This window comes from Solanum lycopersicum, chromosome 3 (genome assembly GCF_036512215.1).
Source record: "Solanum lycopersicum chromosome 3, SLM_r2.1".
In the NCBI taxonomy this organism is placed as follows: Eukaryota; Viridiplantae; Streptophyta; class Magnoliopsida; order Solanales; family Solanaceae; genus Solanum; species Solanum lycopersicum.
In genome coordinates this window covers 48,579,516-48,599,081 of record NC_090802.1, presented here as the reverse complement: position 1 = coordinate 48,599,081, position 19,566 = coordinate 48,579,516, and the positions used below count along the sequence as shown (strand labels likewise).

Sequence of the window (19,566 nt, the reverse complement as noted above, 5' to 3'; positions counted from 1 at the left end):
AATCTATTTGAAGAGAATTTTCAATTAAATTCAATTCAATCTCTAATTTCAAATCCGTTTTAAAACTTTTTATTAACATATGTTCCTATATTGAAGGTATTAATTATTATTTATTTAACATTTTTTATGATTTATCTATCAATTTGTTACTTTTTTAACAAAAATTCTTGAGCGAAAATTTAAATTGTGATTAAAAAAATTAAATATCAATATGTTAAATTATTAAGATTAATCGGGTCAAATTTGACGGTTCAAGACCCAACGCGCTTTTTAGCCCATCTGAGCCTAACCCATTTGAATCCAAACTAAACTTGGGCAGGTCAAGACCCAATTTGATTTCTATTCAATCCATTGTAATATTTCCAATTTCAACATAACCCGCCCATTTAACACCCCTACTTGTGAGTAGTGTATTCATAAATTTATTCTTAATTTTATATTTTTACAAGAGATTTCAAAATAATATTTACGAAAAAGAATCTAAAATACCCTTGAACTACCAATGAATGTTTCTAAAAATTTGAGGCGAAAATGCCTATGAAAATACATTATCATACATTCAAATCCTCAATTAAAAACATATTATAATTCAAGTGTCTAACAAAAATTATCGACAAACTTAAAAGTCTGACTATATTCATTTTTTTAATTATTCATTCGCCTCAATTATGTGATGTTAATTAATTGATAATTTTTTAAAAAAAATAATATATTAAATTTTTAATATTTAAAATTAAGAATAAATATTTATAAAAATTATATTTAAAAAGTGCATGAATTAATTTGAGAGGTGTTACTTCTTTACCTTTAATTATAAATTTCGAATTCAAGCTTGAAAAAGAATCCTATTGGAAGTGTCCTCCTAAATAAACGGCTCAATCTAAATTTAATTGGGGTTTCAATTCGGACTCAAATAATTTTGAATGTCATTTTCAGGAATCGGTAATTTCTTTGTGCTTTAATAGTGTTTAGGGCAATTCTGATATTAGAAATGATATATTAATTGGGTGGAGCTTAATTAGTAATGGGTGGGTAGTGGGTTGGTTTATAAATTATATTAATAAATTAAATTTTATCCAATAGTTAAGCGCCAAGCATTTTAAAAATATTTAAATAGTTTAAATCTGAAACCGTTAAATAAATTGTCAATTTTGAACTCAAAGGTGGATGACAAGGGTATTTTTGAGCCAATAATTGGATGAAAAAGGTATTTTGGAGCCAACATGTGAATGGAAGATAATTTTATACAATTTTCAATACTTTGAGCATATTTTAAGCCTTTTTCCGTAATATCTTTTTTAAAAAAAGAAAGAAATTATTTTGTGCAATTTGTAAATGATTATATGTATCCATTTCCCCATTTTGATGATGCAAAATCAATATCATAAAGTAATATAAAACTCCCTTCATTCAAATTAATTCATGTGAATATATAAATTAATAATTAATCCATTTATGAAATTGCCCTTTCTATAATTTAAAATATTTAATTTAATTTTTTTTGTCCTAGCTTTTATAATTCTAAAAATTAAAATGATTTAAATTCTTTTTATCCTAGTCTTATAATTTTATATAAATCTCAAATTTCTAAACTCTTATAATCGCATAAATATTAGTGGTAACAATAATAATATATCAAGAGAAATTAAGGGGTCCGAGGGGAATAGAATATACAAATTAAAGAGATTGTTTCCCAAAAAGACTCACTCTAGTGTAACAAATCTAAGTAAAAAAAGGAGTCAAGGAAGAAAATATAGCAAATAACAAAATAATGTGATAATCAAAACACATGCCTAACCAACATGTTTGGATAAATTATTGTAAATAATAATAAAATTTTAGAAACATTAAAAACAAGAAATACAAAATAATATAACTAGTACAATGACTAATAGAAACCACACTAACCAAGAAAATATTTCACTACCTATTAGCATTCTACTCTAATAAGTGTCTTTTATCCTCTTATTGAAGGTCATGTCCTTCATAACTTCAAGGTAGGTCATATCTTATTTTATCACCTTTCTAATATTTTTTCAATCCACGGATATCCAATATAATCAACCTTTCATACTATCCTCACTTGAGCGTATATGCATTTTCTACATATTTAAATTAGGAAAAAGGGTCTGATATACCCCTCAACTTTGTCATTTAGAGCTGATATATCCCTCATTATAAAAGTGACTCATATATACCCCTACTTGTAAACAAATGGCTCACATATACCCTTTTCCTCTAACGGAAATGAAAAAAAATAATAATTGTAATCTAAATTTTTATTATTTTTTTCTAAAAAATATAATCCCATATGAGTAAATTTAATCCTTGTCAAACATATTTTTTTTTATTTTAATGACTAATTTATAATTACTATTTTGATAATCAAATTTATCTATGTTTCACTAATATTCTTGTAAAACTTATTCTAGATGACCAATTTTTTTCTTCGAATACGAAATTAAATTACAATACACACAAAAAAAATAGTTTAATTTTTTTTTAACTAAGGAATGAAAGAAAAAACAAAATAAGAATAAGAAACTCAAATAATTATAATAAAAGAAGTCAAAAAATAATTTATGTATGAAAAAAAATTAAAATATACCTTGAACTTTGATAAAATAATCATATATACCCCTAAATAACTTTTTAAAAAAAATTAGAAGTAAGAAATATAAATTCAAAACTAATTTTTTATTTTCCGTTAAATGAAGGGTATATGTGAGCCATTTTGTAACGACAGGGGTATATACAAGCCGTTTGTATAATTGTAAGGGCATATATGAGCCACTTTTATAACGAGGGTATATCAGCTCTAAATGACAAAGTTGAGGAGTATATCAGATCCTTTTCCCTTTAAATCAATCTTGTTTTTCTTATTTTGTCTATCACATAGACTTCTCCACATTATTATGAATACATTATTTATGATATTATCGCTCTTAATATAACTACACATACGTCACATCGTTTACTTAAAAATTATAATATCTAGTTTCCTATCTTGTTAACACACTTTCTTTTCAATTCGTCCAAACAAAAATAATGCATTTTTCTATTTGGACTCGGGATTCAACGCAAAATGGAAGGGATTTCAAACCTTATGACTCAACAACCAAAAGTATGAAATTTGGTAAACAGTGAACTTGGTCAGTAACATAACTATACACGAATCTTTTACTACGTGCCTCACAACATATTAAAAACAGAAAAACTATACCTATATCTTTGAATTATCGTAAATAATACGCTAATATCATTTATTATATTTTTAGAATATTGATGCTACTGTTCCAAAAATTTAAGTATATATATTCTTTATACTAACGAACAGACACATGTTATAATCTAGTCCACTAATTCAAATATTAAATCAAAAGATAAAATTACACCATATAATTTTATTTAGTCTTTCATTAAAGTAAATAATATACATTCTCTAATTTTTAAACAACTTATATTCCTAAAATATAACGAAGGACAACATTTACAATAGTTCAAAATGTATTTCTCCTTTCTCCTATTAAAAAACACTATTGGAACGTTAAAAAGAGAAAGTAGCAGTGGAGCAAAAATGAGAAAGCAAAATTGTCTTGGGGAAAAAAGGAAAAAAGAAGCAAATTCGGGGGTGAAATGGGATAAAATAGTAAAGTATTTTGTCATTTTGCTTAGATAAGGGTTTAAGGGAGAAAATGGGAATAAAAGAGAACTTCCACTTCGTTACGTTATCCACCCAACTCCCCGAAAAACCCCTTTTCTCCATTTGCATACACCAAACTTTCATTTCAAACGGAGAGAAAAAGGGCTACCTGCGGCTGAAATTTTCTCAATTCCAATGGGTGAAGGAAAGCAAGGAGCTATGGTGGTTGAAATGCCAAATAGCAGCAATCAGAATCCAATAGTTCAGTTGCAGAACAAGTTTAAGGAATTGGAAATCGGCTTCAAAGGGTGGTTATCGAAGCAGTCAATTCCAGTTGAAGCTGCTGTGGTGACAGCAACTAGTGGACTACAGGGGGCTGCTATTGGTGGATTTATGGGAACGCTTACACAGGATGTGTCTTCCTCTATGCCTATTCCTCCTGCTGGTGCTAATCTCAATCCCCAAGCTATGGCCTCTTTTCAACAAGCTCAGGTACTTTTCTTATTAGTACTATAGTTTTGTTTATTCTAAAGCATTGCTCAAAGTTATTGTTGAGAGTCATTCTCTATTTTCGTATCAGTAGGTTTTTTTCCCTAGAATTTAGGAGCTTATCATATGCTTATTTATTGTGTTTTTCCCGGATTTTCTATCGTTCTCTGTAGTCATGTATATAATCTCTGAACTATCAGGACAGATCATAAAGCTTAAATCTTTTTTATCTATTTCTTTTGTCTTTTAAAATGCATGTTGTTAGTCAACGTTTAGTACTTCAAGGTGGAATATTTAAGATTTGACAAGGCTAACTTATGAATTATGATGGATAAGCAACGTAATTGAAATTTTGGTTCAGGCTCTCGCAGGAGGTCCGTTGGTTCAGGCTCGGAATTTTGCTGTTATGACTGGTGTTAATGCTGGCATATCTTGTGTTTTGAAAAGAATTAGAGGCAAGGAAGATGTGCAGTCCAGGTAAGCCTGTTTTTACTGGATTCCTGATGGACAAAATTTGCCAGTCAGGTTGATAATCAGGCGTATTAACTACGTAAAGCGTCTTAAGTAGTTAGTTGACCATTTCGATCTTTAGTCATTGATTTTGCTCAAGTTCTTGTTTATACTCTTCGAAGTTTCCTACTTGTTTGGGATTGGGACATATTCTTGTCTACACATTTTTGTATCCTCTATAGATTAGACATTCAGAAGCCAATCCACGCCTGCTATAGTTGTATAAATATGATTAAGAACATGGAAACAGCCTTTCACTCTCCAGAAAGAGGACATGCTTTTCAAATTTGGTTCTCACTTAAGTATTACAGTAGCCTTGCTCTTGTTAAAGTTCTTGCATCCATTTCCAATTGCACATTTAGCTTTCCTTCTTGACTAGGTAAAGCAAACCTGGTTTCAATTTATGCCATTCACTGGAACCTACAAAGTTCTTTACTGCAGACACCTCTATGTTTATAACTTCTTCATTTTAAAACACATAGCAGAGTGGATGTCCTCGATTTAACACTTCAATGATAACAAATATATCCCAAATGGACATTCTGTTTTCTTTTTGAACCTTAAACTTTCTTTTTCCTTTTTGATCCACTTCCTTCACCATCCACTCTTTCACAACCTCGTTGAGTTCACATTTGTTGTATCCTGTAGCTGTTGGAGATTAATAATTTCTTTTTGCAGTATGGCAGCTGCCTTTGGTTCTGGAGCTCTGTTTTCACTAGTTAGCGGCATGGGTGGCCCAAATCCAGTACCCAATGCTTTGACATCTGGGATTTTCTTTGCCCTTGTTCAAGGTGGACTGTTTGAGGTAATATTGAAGTAAAATGGTATACAATGACGCACTCAAGCCCCCCTCCTCCACCCCACCCCCCGAGAGGCAGAAACTTCCATTTCTGGTGAACGGCCAGTTTATTTCTAATAACGTGATGATATGAACGTGTTTACCTATGTATAGAAAATTATTTGCATGCAACCCCTGGTTTGTGTTGTTTTGAGTTCCTTTTGTTTTTCACCTTTTATTTTCTGTTGTAGTTTGGTTCGATCCAGTGCTCTCTATTCTCATACTGTTAAACTTGTCTGTCTGATATTACCTTTTATTTTCTGTTGTAGTTTGGTTAAATCCACTACTCTCTATTCTCATACCATTCAACTTGTCTGTCTAATATTATGTCAATTCCATAGTCACATTGTCTTGTTGTTTGTCATCCGTCTCAAATTTTGACTTGGTTTCTTATTTATTCCAATAATAAACATATTCATTTTGTTTTTTTTCAGAATATTTCTACGTAAATTTATGTGTTAAATTAGGTCTTAGACCTAACTCACACCCCAAGAGTTATCTCAAAGGGAGGAGGATTGTTCAAGCCTTATAAGGAGTCCACCCATGTTATTAACTACCGATGTGGGACTTTTTTGTCATTCTTTAACACCCCACCTCACGCTCAGTTCTTTAACATCCGGTGCGTGGGCAATTTTGATTTTGTACTCCTTTGTCTCATATGACTTTTCCACATTACTAAAAAAATCTGTTTCAAATTACTTGTCAATTTACAAAACCAAGATATAATTAATTTTTTTCCCATTTTGCACTTGAATTATTCCTTTTTGAAAGTATAATATAGTTAAGTTCCAAAAATTTCCTCAACTTTTAGTATTGGTATTGATGGTTAAGGCACATAAATATAGAGTGTATTAAAAAGAGTTGAAGCAAAGAGTTGAAGCATAAATTAGTAAAAGTACCTTTCTTATTTATGATTTCTTAAAGGTCATGTAAAGGGGTAAGTAGACAAGTAATATGGGACAGAGGGAGTACATCAGAACTGAGAACCAAAATTTGTGATTTCAATGTTTTCTTTGAACACAGTGGAATTGGATTCCTAAAATGTGCGATACGAATACGTATTTCTTCTTTTTTGATGATTAAACTGGTCTGTTCAGCAATATCGGAATATTTTCAGTTGTCTCTGTGTTATGTCTCTCCCCCCTCCCGCTTTTAAAGGTAGAGTTATGGGAAGTTAACAGTTGTTTTAAAGGTAGAGTAATATGGAAAGTTAACAGTTGGCGGGTGTATTAAAGTAGAAACTGTTTTTGAATGAGTACTTCAAATAAAAGCTCCAGTTAAACCCGATCAGGCCTAGGGTATTTAAGTCCTCAATAGAGTTTAGGGACCAATCAGACATGTATAACCACTGTGTTACTTTATTGTTGCTTTGATGTCCATCAGCTTTGAAGATTGATTGAGAATTCTGATATGAAGAAACTTTTCAGGACGGAGGATAGGAAAAATACCAGTTATCCTTCCCTGTTGGCACCTAGCTTTTGATTGATGTTGAATAGTGAATTTCCAACATCGATATGTCATGGTCGTTAAAAGCTTCTCTTGTTGTGTTCATGCAGCTCGGGCGGAAGTTTTCTCAACCACCTGCTGAAGATACGCATTATGTCAGAACGAGATCACTATTGTCAAGCCTTGGCCTGCAAAATTATGAAAAGAATTTCAAAAAAGGGTTGTTGACAGACACCACTTTGCCTTTACTCACTGATAGGCAAGATATATGTTGCACCATCTAACTCTGTTTTTGTTATATGTTTTTCTCACAATTAGATCTCATTCCGTTCTCCTCCTGTTTTGCAGTGCTCTTAGAGATGTGAGGATCCCTCCTGGGCCAAGACTTCTTATTCTTGATCATATACAAAGGTGAAATAATGTTCTGCGTGAAGTAACTTTCTGTTTAATTAACTGTTCAGTGATGAAAATCCTTAAATTGCTTTTCGGGATTATAATTTTTTTTGGCTGTAGGGATCCGGAACTCAGAAAGAAACGAGGATGAACTCACTGCAAAAGATGAAGTTTTCCTTTGTCGGAAAGACCTATTCTGTAATTTGAGAAGTAGTGACAGTTTCATGTTATGTTTTTATGATGTTCCAGTGAACTAGGTTATTATGGAACTTCTTTGAGTGTAAGTTCTTGCCATCAGATAACAAGGCAGACATGCTATTTATCGAGTTTGAGCTAGAAACATCAGATTTGTCCACTATTTTAAAGAAAAAGAAAAATTAGAGTGTCGTTGGGGAAATGAAGCTATAAGGCATAAGCTTTTCCCGTAGATTTCAGCAAATAGAAACGTGTTTTCTCAGATGATACCAACTTCTTAGATTAGATAGTTTCACACTTCAATATAATATTCGAGATTTGGCCATTCATTGTCAGAACAAATTTTCACTTGGCCCATAAGAAAAATGACTCGAGCCTCTGCCTTCAATCTGAGGTGGTATCCTTTGAATTTGGCATTTACATGTATAATGTATCTATCAAACTAAAAACGGTACCAATTGTAATTCGGAAAACTACTGTGTCCGTAATTACTAGTTAAATCAGAGGATTTTGTATTGTTTCCTCTAAATTTATTTTATTTTTGACAATACTAGAATTTCTAAAAAAAAAATTAAAAAGATTGTGACTAGTTTGTTAATTTTCCTTTAAAAATTATCTTTTTGTAATAGAATATTATAGAATTTTAATTCAACTACAAATGTTTTCATATTAATAAATAAAATTTTATACAATAACATCCAATATATTGTATGAAAGTTAACATCTCACCAATCTAAATTAATTCTTTACAATATAAAAATAATAGCAATAATATTACTATGTTAACTTGATGATTTATTTTTAAGCAGGGTATACTAGAAGACACAAGTATAAAAATACAAAGGAAATTGGATATCTTATTAAAAGTTTTGGACAAAATTTTTGATAATAAAAGTTTCGAAAAATACTTTTGGCTCATTTTATTTGTGATTGTATTATAGTGCTATATTTAATAGGATCCACACCTTTGATGTTAGATTCACACTTAGTCCTCCATATTTTGTACTCACATTTCTATCAAGTTAAAAAAGAAAAGAAAAAATAAATACGTAACTGAATTTTCTTTTATGTCACTTCCCATTCTACCCCAAGTTGAAGTTGAAATTCCGAAAAAAAAGTGAAGTCTCCTATTAATAGAACATGTAGCGTAAACCCTAAACCCAAGCCTCCTCTTCTCCTTAAACCCTAAATTCTCTACCTCTGCGAAAATGGCTGTCACTAACATCATCAGAAGGACTGCTTCTCAAGTTGTACCCTTGGCTGCTCGGGTGATCTTTAGAACACAGAGTTACCATCATCGATCCTCTGCTCTCTTATCCACCATAGTTAACCGTAGTGCTGCTTCTAGAAACTTCTTTCGGAGCTCAGCACCGTCCACCCTTCATTTCTATTCTACCAAGAGGCCCAGTTCTGATGAATCACTCCTCAAAGTCATTCAGTCCGAAATCCAATGTGCCGAGGAATCCGACGAACAAGACGAGGTTTGATTTTCCCCAATTCTCTTTTTCATGTCGCAGATGAATTTTAATACTATTAATTAAAATCGCCTAATTATGGATTCTACCACTGATTTGTTTCTGTTTTTAGGTGGATTTTATGGAAAATTCATGCTGTTTTTAGTTTTAATCAAAAAAATATATATGTTACTGGATTAGCAGATTTTGTACTGTTTTTTCATTGTGATTGCAGGTTGAGGAGGCTCCTGAGGGTTTCCCCTTCAAGATTGAAGATCATCCTGGACAACAAACTATTACATTGACAAGAGAATATCAAGGTGAATCTATAAATGTGGAAGTTCACATGCCTGACCTTGTTACCGGTGATGAAGATGAGAATGACAACGGTGGTGAGGATGATGACGAAGGGTCCAATCAGTCCAATATTCCTCTAGTTGTTAGGGTCTCTAAGAGAAATGGACCTGCTTTGGAGTTTGGTATCACAGCTTTTGCTGATGAGATTGCTATTGACACTTTGTCAATCAAAGATCCTAATGTTGCTGAGGATCAGATTGCTTACGAAGGACCTGATTTCACGTGAGTCTTGATGTTTAATTTAACAAATTTCTTATCTGTTTTTCATTAATTACTAATATAGAATATATATATAATCATCAGGGATTTGGATGAGAACCTCCAAAAGGCTTTCCACAAGTATCTGGAGATTAGGGGTATCAAGCCCAGCACAACCAACTTCTTGCATGAGTACATGGTCAACAAGGATAGCAGAGAATACAAGATGTGGCTTAAGAATCTGAAGAAATTCATCGAGGCATAGGTTCCATAAGTTTTGATTGATGTTTTAGTAGGGGCTAGCTACTTCGTAATGTCTGTCAATGATGTCAAAATACCGTGATTTTTAGTGTTTTTTTTTATTTTTGCTATAGATGTACCATGGCCACTTAAAATAGAATGTTGGTGAATTTTATTTATACATAAGAGTTAGCCCTCGCTTTTATCAGCTAGTTCTGTTTGCACTTGCAGCAGCAGGTTGTTGCTTGTTGATGAGATTGCATTTCCATTGTTATTGTCAAGTCAAATCACTTTGCGCATGATATTGCTTTCGCTTAACAATGATTTCTCAAACATGTATTGGCTTGCATATTCATTTGTGTCTAAGTGGATCCTCGATTGTGGTGTATTACTCTTCTTGTGCTATGATGATGATGCTGCCTCTGCATCACTCTTTTGTTGAAGAGTTATAAGGATTCCAAAGCTCTGTTTATTTGCTCCCACTTCGAGCACCCTGGAACATTTAGCAAACCATGTTTTTCAGTATGATTTACCATAAGAAAATTATATCAAATTTAAGTTTTTGCTAATGCTAAGTTGTACAATGAAGTAATGAAAGGAAGGAGAAAGAAGTCTAGTTTTTTGCACACGTAAAAATTATGATAATCATCTAAAGAGATGAACAATATAAGTAAGTTGTGCTCTGTTCTAATATCATGTCTCTCTCAACGGTGAATTTACGATTACATCGGTACAAGTTGATAGGACTCCCTTAGCTGCTTACATCAATAGAATACTCGCTACGTAATGAGCACACACCATAATGAATTACTTTTGACACTTGGACCATTGGAAATAATCTAATATTTAGAAATAATAGTCACAAAATATGAATAAACCTCCTCCAACTTGGAAGGATGTTTTTTAAATCAAAGTGAATTAGATGATCTGTAGTTCTGTACATTAAATTTCTGAAATTGGCCTAGCCAACTTTCTGTACACAACCATAACAGCACTCTTAACTGTTATTGATCAGCCATCACACACTCCTTTACTATATTAGGGTAAAATAAACCCCCAAATTCGCCCACAATTAGATAAACACACAATAACACTTCCGCACTCGCTACTCACTACACAACTGTCAGTACAAATCTCCTAAAACAGCATTGCGTACATGGCTAAAACTAAAAGAATACGTAATGACAAGACTTTTAGCTAGTCTGGTCATAATAACTGTCGAAGCTGCTGTGTTTCCCTTCGAAGTAATTGAACCTCTTTCATCAGCTCTGCTTGGTTTTCCAGTATCAATTTCATAGCACTAGAAGTTTCCATCTGCACAATGTTTGCAAATCTAAGAGATACTGATCCAATAGAAGAACTAGGAAAGTGCAAAGTTAACAAATGTACCTCTTGCATATGAAATTGTCTTAAGATATCTAAGTGAAGATTCCTCATATCCTCGTGAATGGATTTTTGAAGGGAAGAAAGAGTTTCTTCTTGTGTACGTTGGAACAGCTGGAGTGTAAAGGAACTTCCCTGCTGCAATTCAGGCAGTGTGGACTTTTGAGATTGCTTAATTTCACCCTGAAAAAAATCATAGGTCAAATGACAACTTTCTACTAAAAAGATAATTCTGTCATTTGGAATGATTCATCATTAAGGATCTTTCCACCAGCTCATGCTTCCAAGATTCTCTTCGAGAAACACAAAAGATGAAAACATCCATGATGATGACGCATAACAAATGATGCCAAAGATAGGAACTACCAAGTTTTCCTGATTCATACATTTATTGCTTGGAAAGCACCAGCTGCTGTAGCAGACGACGTGTCCGACCTAGATAACAAGCTATTCAGAAGCTCTTCCCTTGTTTCAGCTCCAGTTTTCTTAGTTTTTGGAGAACCAACAGAAAGGGTTCCATCACTGAAGGATGGTGTAGTGCTTATTCTCTCAGCATAACTGGAAAATCTTCGTGGGAGGGATACAGTTGAACCAAGAGTATCAAGAGTACCCTGCCCAGTAATGCCTTTTGTTCCAACTGAAAAGGATGTGGAACTCGCATGTTCTGAAGATCCTAGAATAGTTTCTTCATTTGGATTTTCTTTTATGCGCAAATTAGCCAAACTTAGAGTAGAACTAGTCAAAGAGCCGATACTCTGAGTTGCAGGAAAATTATCCTGTAATCCAGATAACATAGATCCTGGTGCAAGAGGACCAGATGTCGAGATTGCAAAACGGGAAGGCATATTTCCTGACTGCCGAAGATGAGATAATCTATCCGATAATCTCTCACCACCCCAAGCTTCTGGAGGAGTTATGGAGGAAGAATCATCACCACGAGAAGATGTTGGAGTGGAAGACAACTGTGCAAAAGAAGCATCCTCCTGCTGGAATATCAAAGATATGAAATACTTGTCAAGGAAAGATAACAACTCATGCATTTTAATGCTAAACCCAGTCATTGATTTCAGCTTCAGAATACTGACACCACTTTTTGAACTGACTTCACAAATTATATAGCAACCAAGAATGAAGGATTTAAGAAATTAGTTACTTCAACTAGATATCAACAGCATCATTTTGCATCCAACAACATAGGAAATTACAAACAAGTAATCATTTTTGTATATAGAAGAGCAACTCACATTTTCACCATATTTCCTGCAACCAAGGAAATAATTTGTTTTGCAAAAGAATATAAATGTAGGCACATGAACCAGACAAGATACAAACCTGTTTGGGTAAGGAACTTGATTTCCAATCAAATATGGGGCGATTCTCATTGCCACCCTCAACTGGAAGGGGAAACCTTAGAGAAGAAGGAAATAGCAAAGATGACTTCTTATCAAAATCCTTTTTGAAACCTTCCTGATCATCCCACAACTTATCAAGTGAAGGTGTAATTGGCTGAACTTCAACAAGAGGAGAAAAAACTTCCATATCATCCTTGAAGTTACGAGGAGCATGTAATCTTGCCAAAGATCCACCTTTCCATAAACTACTTCGTATGGGTGTTTCCTCGGATGGAGATAAACCTGTTGTCCCAGATGTAGATCCTGTAATGCCTGCTGGAAAAGAAAATGAGTCCACAGAACCTGAACGAACAGTGGTTCTCGAACCTGATGTTGTCATAGAAGTTGCTAGGCTTGATGACATCATAGCAGGAAGTGGGTCAGGCATCAAAATTGAATCCTCCACAGCACTGCCCAGGAGAGCCATTTCTGTAGTGCAATTGTTTTCATTGACAATTACAGGTTTTGCTCTTTGCCAGCATAGACTTGTCACAGCCTGTAAATTCATCATACTTTTCTAGTAAGAGGAAGTAAATCAGAGTAGTAAAAAAGGTACTGTCAGTACTGAGGAACAAAACTAAAGTTAACAAGCTGATAAACAAAATATATGAAGGTCAGCCAGTACATACTAAAAGATGCAGAATATCGGCACGGATTCCATTGGTAGATTTATACTGATATGCAAATAGATACAGAAACACCATGCTGTTTAATTTTGCTGAGCGATAGAGAGAGAGAGAGAGAATAAGAGGAAGAGCTTCTCAGACCAGCTCCCTTGCCCAAGCCAAGAGGCAACATTATACCATCTTCCAACTCATAATCAGATTATGACATTGGTCTACTATTGATACACAAATGCCACAAAGAAACATTTAGCCAAGGAAGAAACAAGGAATCTTAACAATGTCTTTGATTTTAGGAAATTGAGAAATGTGTTCAATTCTATCCACATTTGACCAACCAGAAATTTGGTTGGCATGCCTGACAAAGTGATGTGCCACTTTTGTACCCAATTCCTGCACCCTGAGCATATCATAGATGGTCAATAGCTTGTGGGACTACCTCCCCTCCCCCGAAGCAAATGCTGGCTATCTCTAACCTCTCAAAATCTACATGCCATATTGGAAGAACCGTGGTCACCTACTTGTCCGCCTAATCTCCTCATCCATTCTTGCACAATTACCAATTTCATGCATATCCACCTCTATCATCACGGATGAAACAATTTAAAGACAACAAGTGGACTTAAGAATAAATGCATACCAACTCCATATGGGCTTATTATACAGTCGCATATCTCCATCCTTGTTAATAAGAACTGAATCTTTTCTCTCCTTTTCATTTCCTTTCTCATGTTTTGCCAACCAAGGTAATGAAACGACATAATAGAAGTACATAGTCAAGGACAAACTGCTATTTAACACAAAACACTTTATTAAGAAAAGAAGAATCAAATACCTCAGAATTTCCATAAGCACGTAAAACAGTCAAGGGTTGTGGTTTTCCACGAACGTCATAGAATACTACCCGGCCACTACTTGTTCCAGCTGCCAGAGTGAATCCGTCATCAGTAAATGCCAGTGAAGAAAAAGGTGCCTCGTAAGGAATGCAAAATGTCGGCCTTCTTGACCCTGAGTCAAAAGTGTACAACTTCTTATCCATACCAACACTAGCAACAATCTGCAATCATAACAGTAAAACCACACCGGTAAATGATTCCATCATTTGGCAAGAGGATTGATTTACAGTTCTTCCAGTACAGGTACACAATATGTCTACCAGTTGATGAGTATAATAGAGAAAAAACCTTGTCGTTTGTTGGTGAGAAACTAATGCCAGAAGTTGGTGCAGAATGCTGCTTTAGCCAAGAAACCTTTTAAAGGTAAAAACAATTATCAGTTATCCAATAAAACGATGCACAGCAAGCAAGACAGGTACACTTGAGAGACATCAACCCAGAGTACCACTATACCAGGGTATTATAAAGATTAACATAAAATGCAGAGTAAGATACCATTGCACTTGGCAAATTTAACCATTATGGCTATGAAAGCATGCCCGAGGATGGGAAGTGGAAAGAATTGCAGAGAGGGTCTCATCTTTCAAAGAAAAAAGAGAGAAGGAAGAGTAGGAAAAAGAAGAGCATCGGGGAAGGACCATGACATGTTCTTTTCCTAGGTAGAAGGACCATGAATTGTTCTGAATGTCAGCAGGTAGGGAGGCAAAATATGTACTGAGACAGGGACTGGGAGGTTTCGAATTAACTCTCTGGAAACTTCATAACCATTATTCAGTGTTTTAAGCGTCGCATATCAAGCTCAGACTCCAACTTTGAAGTCCACAAACTATAACGTATAGCGCTTCTAACAGCACAGCATATATTGCAGTAATAATGATTCTTTCTGTGAGTTTTGACTACCAAACCCTCAAAGAGTAGTGCTAAATGTCTTTTTATGAGTAAAAGACCGTCAAGCCCTCTGAAAAGCAACAGTTGTAAGTTGCAAATGGATTGGTGATTCTTCTTTCAGAATGTTCTATGTCATAGCCAATAGCTAGCCTATACCAAATAAGTGGATGAGATCTGACTTGCAAATACAGATTGCGAGGAGAAAGAAATGGGATTCCCTATTAATCTCCAGTTATAAACCTTTTAAATAATACAGATCTAGGCACAACACAATATGTAATGAAATCAATTTTTATCATCTCAGAACACCAGAATGTCAACAAACCTTGGGGCTGCGACCAGTTGTATCCCACAGGTGGATAGATCCATCATCACCAGCTGTCACCAATAAATGCCTGCTAATCTTAGAATAATCAAGCACTCTCAAAACCTGATCTTGTGATAATCAGACAAAGAACAATGGCATCAGAAAAGAAAGCATCATTCCAAAAACCAAAAGCAAATTGCAGCTATAAGATGCTATACAGCAAAGTGGGACTTGGAAAGAATGAATTAACCTGCGCATTTGGATCCTTGAGTTCAGCAGCCTTTGCACCAGAAGCAAGGTTGTGAAGTATAAGATTCCCATTAAGACTGATAGAAGCTAAGTGCTCATCTTTACAATTGTACATTGCACCACTAATAGTATTGGTATGACCTTTCAACCATTTGATGCAACGCTTCCGCTGCAAATCCCATATTCGTATAACTTGGCCACTACCTCCAGAACATATGTATCGGGATGCTTTGCTGCTAAAGTTAACTGTTGAAATAGACTCCTGCAAGTGATAGAAATGAACTACTTGTAGATAATTAATTGATTGACAGCCCACTTCACAAGTTGGGCTTCAAAAAAATGTTGACAGCCTATACCGAAGACCCATGTTAGGTAATGGGGGATGGGATAGAAAGCCAACTTTATTCCAACCAATCTTCTTATCATCGTCACCTTTTGCCACAGGATAGCAATAGAGCACACATTTATGCAGCATCCTTCTTTCATAAACATATATGCCATAGGATAATCGAACAATCAGGATTCATTCTATGCCTGACCAAACCCTATCTTTCTCCCATTCAAACCCAGAGGCGAACACAAAATCTCAGGCAAATGCATTCAACATAAAAAGCTGTAAAGTACGGTATTCTTTTATGATCAGTAAATATAGCAAATTATGGAATTCTTATAAGCCACTCGCAAACACGCTTTTCTAATTTAGCAAAAATGACATCGGTTTGGCTTCCTCTTAACAAAATTATTATGGTTCAAACAATGTCATGTTGATGTCTACTTTTCATTTGGTGCTTTAACACTGAGGACAGTATTTGAGAACTTACCGTACAACATCTGAAAATAGGGGAACCCCTATAGAAGAACAGTACTAGATGATACATGAGTAATCTATCATAATAATTCTTTTTATCCCCCATATATAGGTCCACTACAAATGGTTCAAAACTCGGTAGAGAATGGGCCCGCCATCTATCCTTTTAAAGTTAAACACTAGGTTTCTATCTGTTACCGGGTTCGAACCCATGACGTGCACCTAACCCAAACATCATGTGTTGATATCTTACCACTAGATCAATGCCCCAGGGCAATTTAACATGATCATTATTTGAAATTACTGTATTAGGGAAAAATAAATTTTTGAAGCTACTACTATAAATAAAAACAGCTCAAATATTTCCCCCCTTCAGCCTACCATTTTTTTTTTGTATTATGAGAACAACCAGAAGTATCCATGTTGCATAAAATGCTAAGTTGCCGGACTCAGATGCAGGTGTCCAATGTGGGTGCGGATCTAGAGGTTAGATCCTCTATGATCTAAATTTTAAGATCAGGGATACGGATCGATGTATGGATACAACTGCGGAGATTCAGCTAAAAATAATTGATGTATCTAAATTAGAGTTACTAAACCTAATTATGAGATATTATGTGGTGAACTTTAGAAAACTATTGATCCAAAGGAGAATCATGGCAGGATATAAAAGGAAAGGGAGTAAATATAAATTTATATATACGAGGTATTCCATCTTCTTCAATGTCACCTTATCTTTTGTTTTGAATACATAAATCATGAAACCTTTCCAGAATTTCTCCCTCTAATTGGGTCAAAATACCCGAAACCGGTTGACCAAATCACGTACGGATCCCACACCACACCAACATTGTGTCGACACTAGTGCGGCATCGAAAGTGAAGAGTCCGAGCAACTTGGATAAAATGTATATGGCAAAAGCAGCCTACTCATGTGTACAATAGTTTCAGAGTGCTACAATGTCTCTTTTTGAAATGTGCTATTCAGTACGCTATAATATTTAAGAAATCTCTCTAATATGTGAGAACATCATTGAGGCCTGCCCAGTGCATTCTAAATGAAAAACTATCATATGAAAGCACAAATTTTCCTGTAACTTTAGCAGCAAATAGAGGTAAAAATGAAGTTGGTCAAAACTACAACATATCTTTAACCTCTCAAAATTCACCATTTTCAAAGAAATCTGTGCCAAAATCCATTGAAAAAATTGGAAATTAAGGAATTATTACATTTCGATAACAGGACAACAAAGTAACTATCTTAGATTTGCAGCGAAAAAAGTAAAAAGGTAAACAAAAGTACCTCGATATTGTCAGCACTATCAGTGCCGGCCAGTGGTACAGTCCCCAAACTCTGTCCATTTTTCCTCCACAAAGATATCTTCTTGTCATCTCCAGCGCTTGCCACCACCAAATCTGCAACACCCAAAGTTAAATCGAATTTGCAAAAAGAATGTAAATTCATGATAGAAAGGGGAAACTAACTAGTGTGATTCCACTTGACGGAATTGACTTGGAATCCAGGGGAAGGAGTATAGCTAAGAATGCAGGGATCACGGGGTTCCAAAGTGAGGTCAAAAAGCTTAACAGTGTCACCGCCAGTAGTAGCCAAAAGGGTCTTAATCGAATCTGTAGAATTCATCTATGAAGAGATTCTTGGATTGTGAAATATACAGTTTACAGATTTGAATTTCAGAAGAAGGGAAAGAGAGAGAAGAGTGAAGTGGGGTGTAATTTAGGTGTTTGATTTGAAACCCTACCGGAGAGAGAGAGGGGATTGCAAATTCAAAAAAAGTGCTGGCCCAAAAAGTGGGCGCCCTCTCTCAAGTGCCATCAACCAGGCTTCAGATGCAACTTTTTTTTTTTTGGCCGAAATTTTTTTAGGAAAGGTTTTTCTATATTTAGAAATTGAGCTCGAGATCTCTCGCTTCATTTACTACATTCTATTCTTTGGAAAAGACTCAGAAATATCTTTAAACTATTCGAAATAGCTTATATATACTTTTAAATTTTATTTCGGCTCAAAATTACCCTTCCCGTCATAATATAGGGTCAAAAGTACTCTTCTTATTAACAGAAGTTGTTAAATGTCATATGGATGCCACATTGCATGTCAATAGGATTTCACTACCAAATAGACTGAATAGAAAGGGTGAAAATAGCCTTAAACTATGTGAAATAGCACATATATACCTTAAACTATATTTCGGCTCAAAATTATCCTTCCCGTCAAGCTATTGGGTCAAAAATACCCTTCTTATTAACAGAAGATGTTAAATGTCATGTGGATGCGACATAGCATAACAATAAGGTTCCACTTCCACATAGACTAAAATCATAAATCCTAATTACCCCCCCCCCCCTCATTTCACTATTTCCAGAAACGATATATTGACACGTTCTCCCTCATTTCGTGGCTAGTGTTTCATATTTTTCTTCGTGACTGGTTTCAAAGTGGATATTCATGCTTGTAAGTTAGTAAATATTTTTTTCTTATTTTATTATGTTTACGATTCCAAAGCATAATAGTTAGGATTTCACAACTTTCCCCTAAATTCGCAGCTAAGGCTTCGTAGCTTTCTTCGGGGCTGAGTTTCAAAATGGATATTCATGCTTGTAGGTTAGTAAATATTTTTTTCTTATTTTATTATGTTTACGATTTTAAAGTATGATAGCTAGAATTTTACAACTTTCCTTCATTTCGCGGTCAAGGTTTCATAACTTTCTTCGGAGCTAAGTTTCAAAGTAGATTTTCGTGGTTGTAAACATAATAAAATAAGAAAAAAGTTTTACTAACCTACAAACAAGAATATCCACTTTGAAACCCAGCGACGAAGAAAACTATGAAACCTAGCTGCGAAATGAGGGAGAAGGGGTGAAATCGTTTCTGGGAAATAATGAAATGAGGGGAAAATGAGTAATTAAGATTTAGGGATTTAGTCAATGAGGCAGTGGAACCCTATTACGTGCAATGTAACATCCATGTGACATTTAACAACTTCAGCTAATAAAAAGGTCACTTTTGACCCAATAGTTTGACGGGAAGGGTAGTTTTGAGCCGAAATATAGTTTAAGAGTATATATGAGCTATTTCGGATAGTTTAAGGGTACTTTTGACCCTTTTCCTTTTAGTTATGTGGTAGTGCAAATCTATTGGTGTGCCATGTGGCATTCATGTGGCATCCACATGGCATTTAACAATTTCTGTTAATTAGAAGGGACCCAATAGTTTGACAGGAAGGGTATTTTTGAGCCAAAA

At 34.6% G+C, this 19,566-nt stretch overlaps 3 protein-coding genes across 6 annotated transcripts; 2 read left to right on the top strand and 1 right to left on the bottom strand.

The window, feature by feature from the left end:
* The first annotated feature begins 3,701 nt into the window (after positions 1-3,701).
* Positions 3,702-7,659, top strand: LOC101257149 (chloroplastic import inner membrane translocase subunit HP30-2-like). The gene is made up of 6 exons (XM_004234999.5): positions 3,702-4,135; positions 4,494-4,609; positions 5,321-5,447; positions 7,037-7,185; positions 7,275-7,337; positions 7,440-7,659. The coding sequence occupies exons 1-6, from the start codon at positions 3,839-3,841 to the stop codon at positions 7,468-7,470; spliced, it is 783 nt and encodes a 260-aa protein (XP_004235047.1). The 5' UTR covers positions 3,702-3,838; the 3' UTR covers positions 7,471-7,659.
* A 777-nt stretch (positions 7,660-8,436) lies between these two features.
* Positions 8,437-9,975, top strand: LOC101257446 (uncharacterized protein At2g39795, mitochondrial). The gene is made up of 3 exons (XM_004235000.4): positions 8,437-8,995; positions 9,204-9,547; positions 9,629-9,975. Exons 1-3 carry the CDS (start codon positions 8,723-8,725, stop codon positions 9,786-9,788), a joined length of 777 nt encoding a protein of 258 aa, XP_004235048.1. The 5' UTR covers positions 8,437-8,722; the 3' UTR covers positions 9,789-9,975.
* Positions 9,976-10,632: 657 nt separating this feature from the next.
* LOC101257744 (protein NEDD1) lies at positions 10,633-18,182 on the bottom strand. 4 transcript variants are annotated; one of them, XM_010319769.4, is made up of 11 exons: positions 17,793-18,179; positions 17,611-17,723; positions 15,502-15,762; positions 15,270-15,374; positions 14,345-14,410; positions 13,996-14,217; positions 12,865-13,033; positions 12,479-12,780; positions 11,533-12,132; positions 11,153-11,329; positions 10,633-11,077 (listed from the first exon to the last, which is right to left on the bottom strand). In XM_010319769.4, the coding sequence occupies exons 1-11, from the start codon at positions 17,947-17,949 to the stop codon at positions 10,970-10,972; spliced, it is 2,280 nt and encodes a 759-aa protein (XP_010318071.1). In that variant the 5' UTR covers positions 17,950-18,179; the 3' UTR covers positions 10,633-10,969. The 4 variants fall into 4 exon arrangements, with proteins under 4 accessions (XP_010318071.1, XP_069151091.1, XP_010318070.1 ...); XM_069294990.1 differs by having other exon boundaries at positions 11,533-12,129; XM_010319768.4 differs by having other exon boundaries at positions 12,479-13,033; positions 17,793-18,182.
* Positions 18,183-19,566: the final 1,384 nt, after the last annotated feature.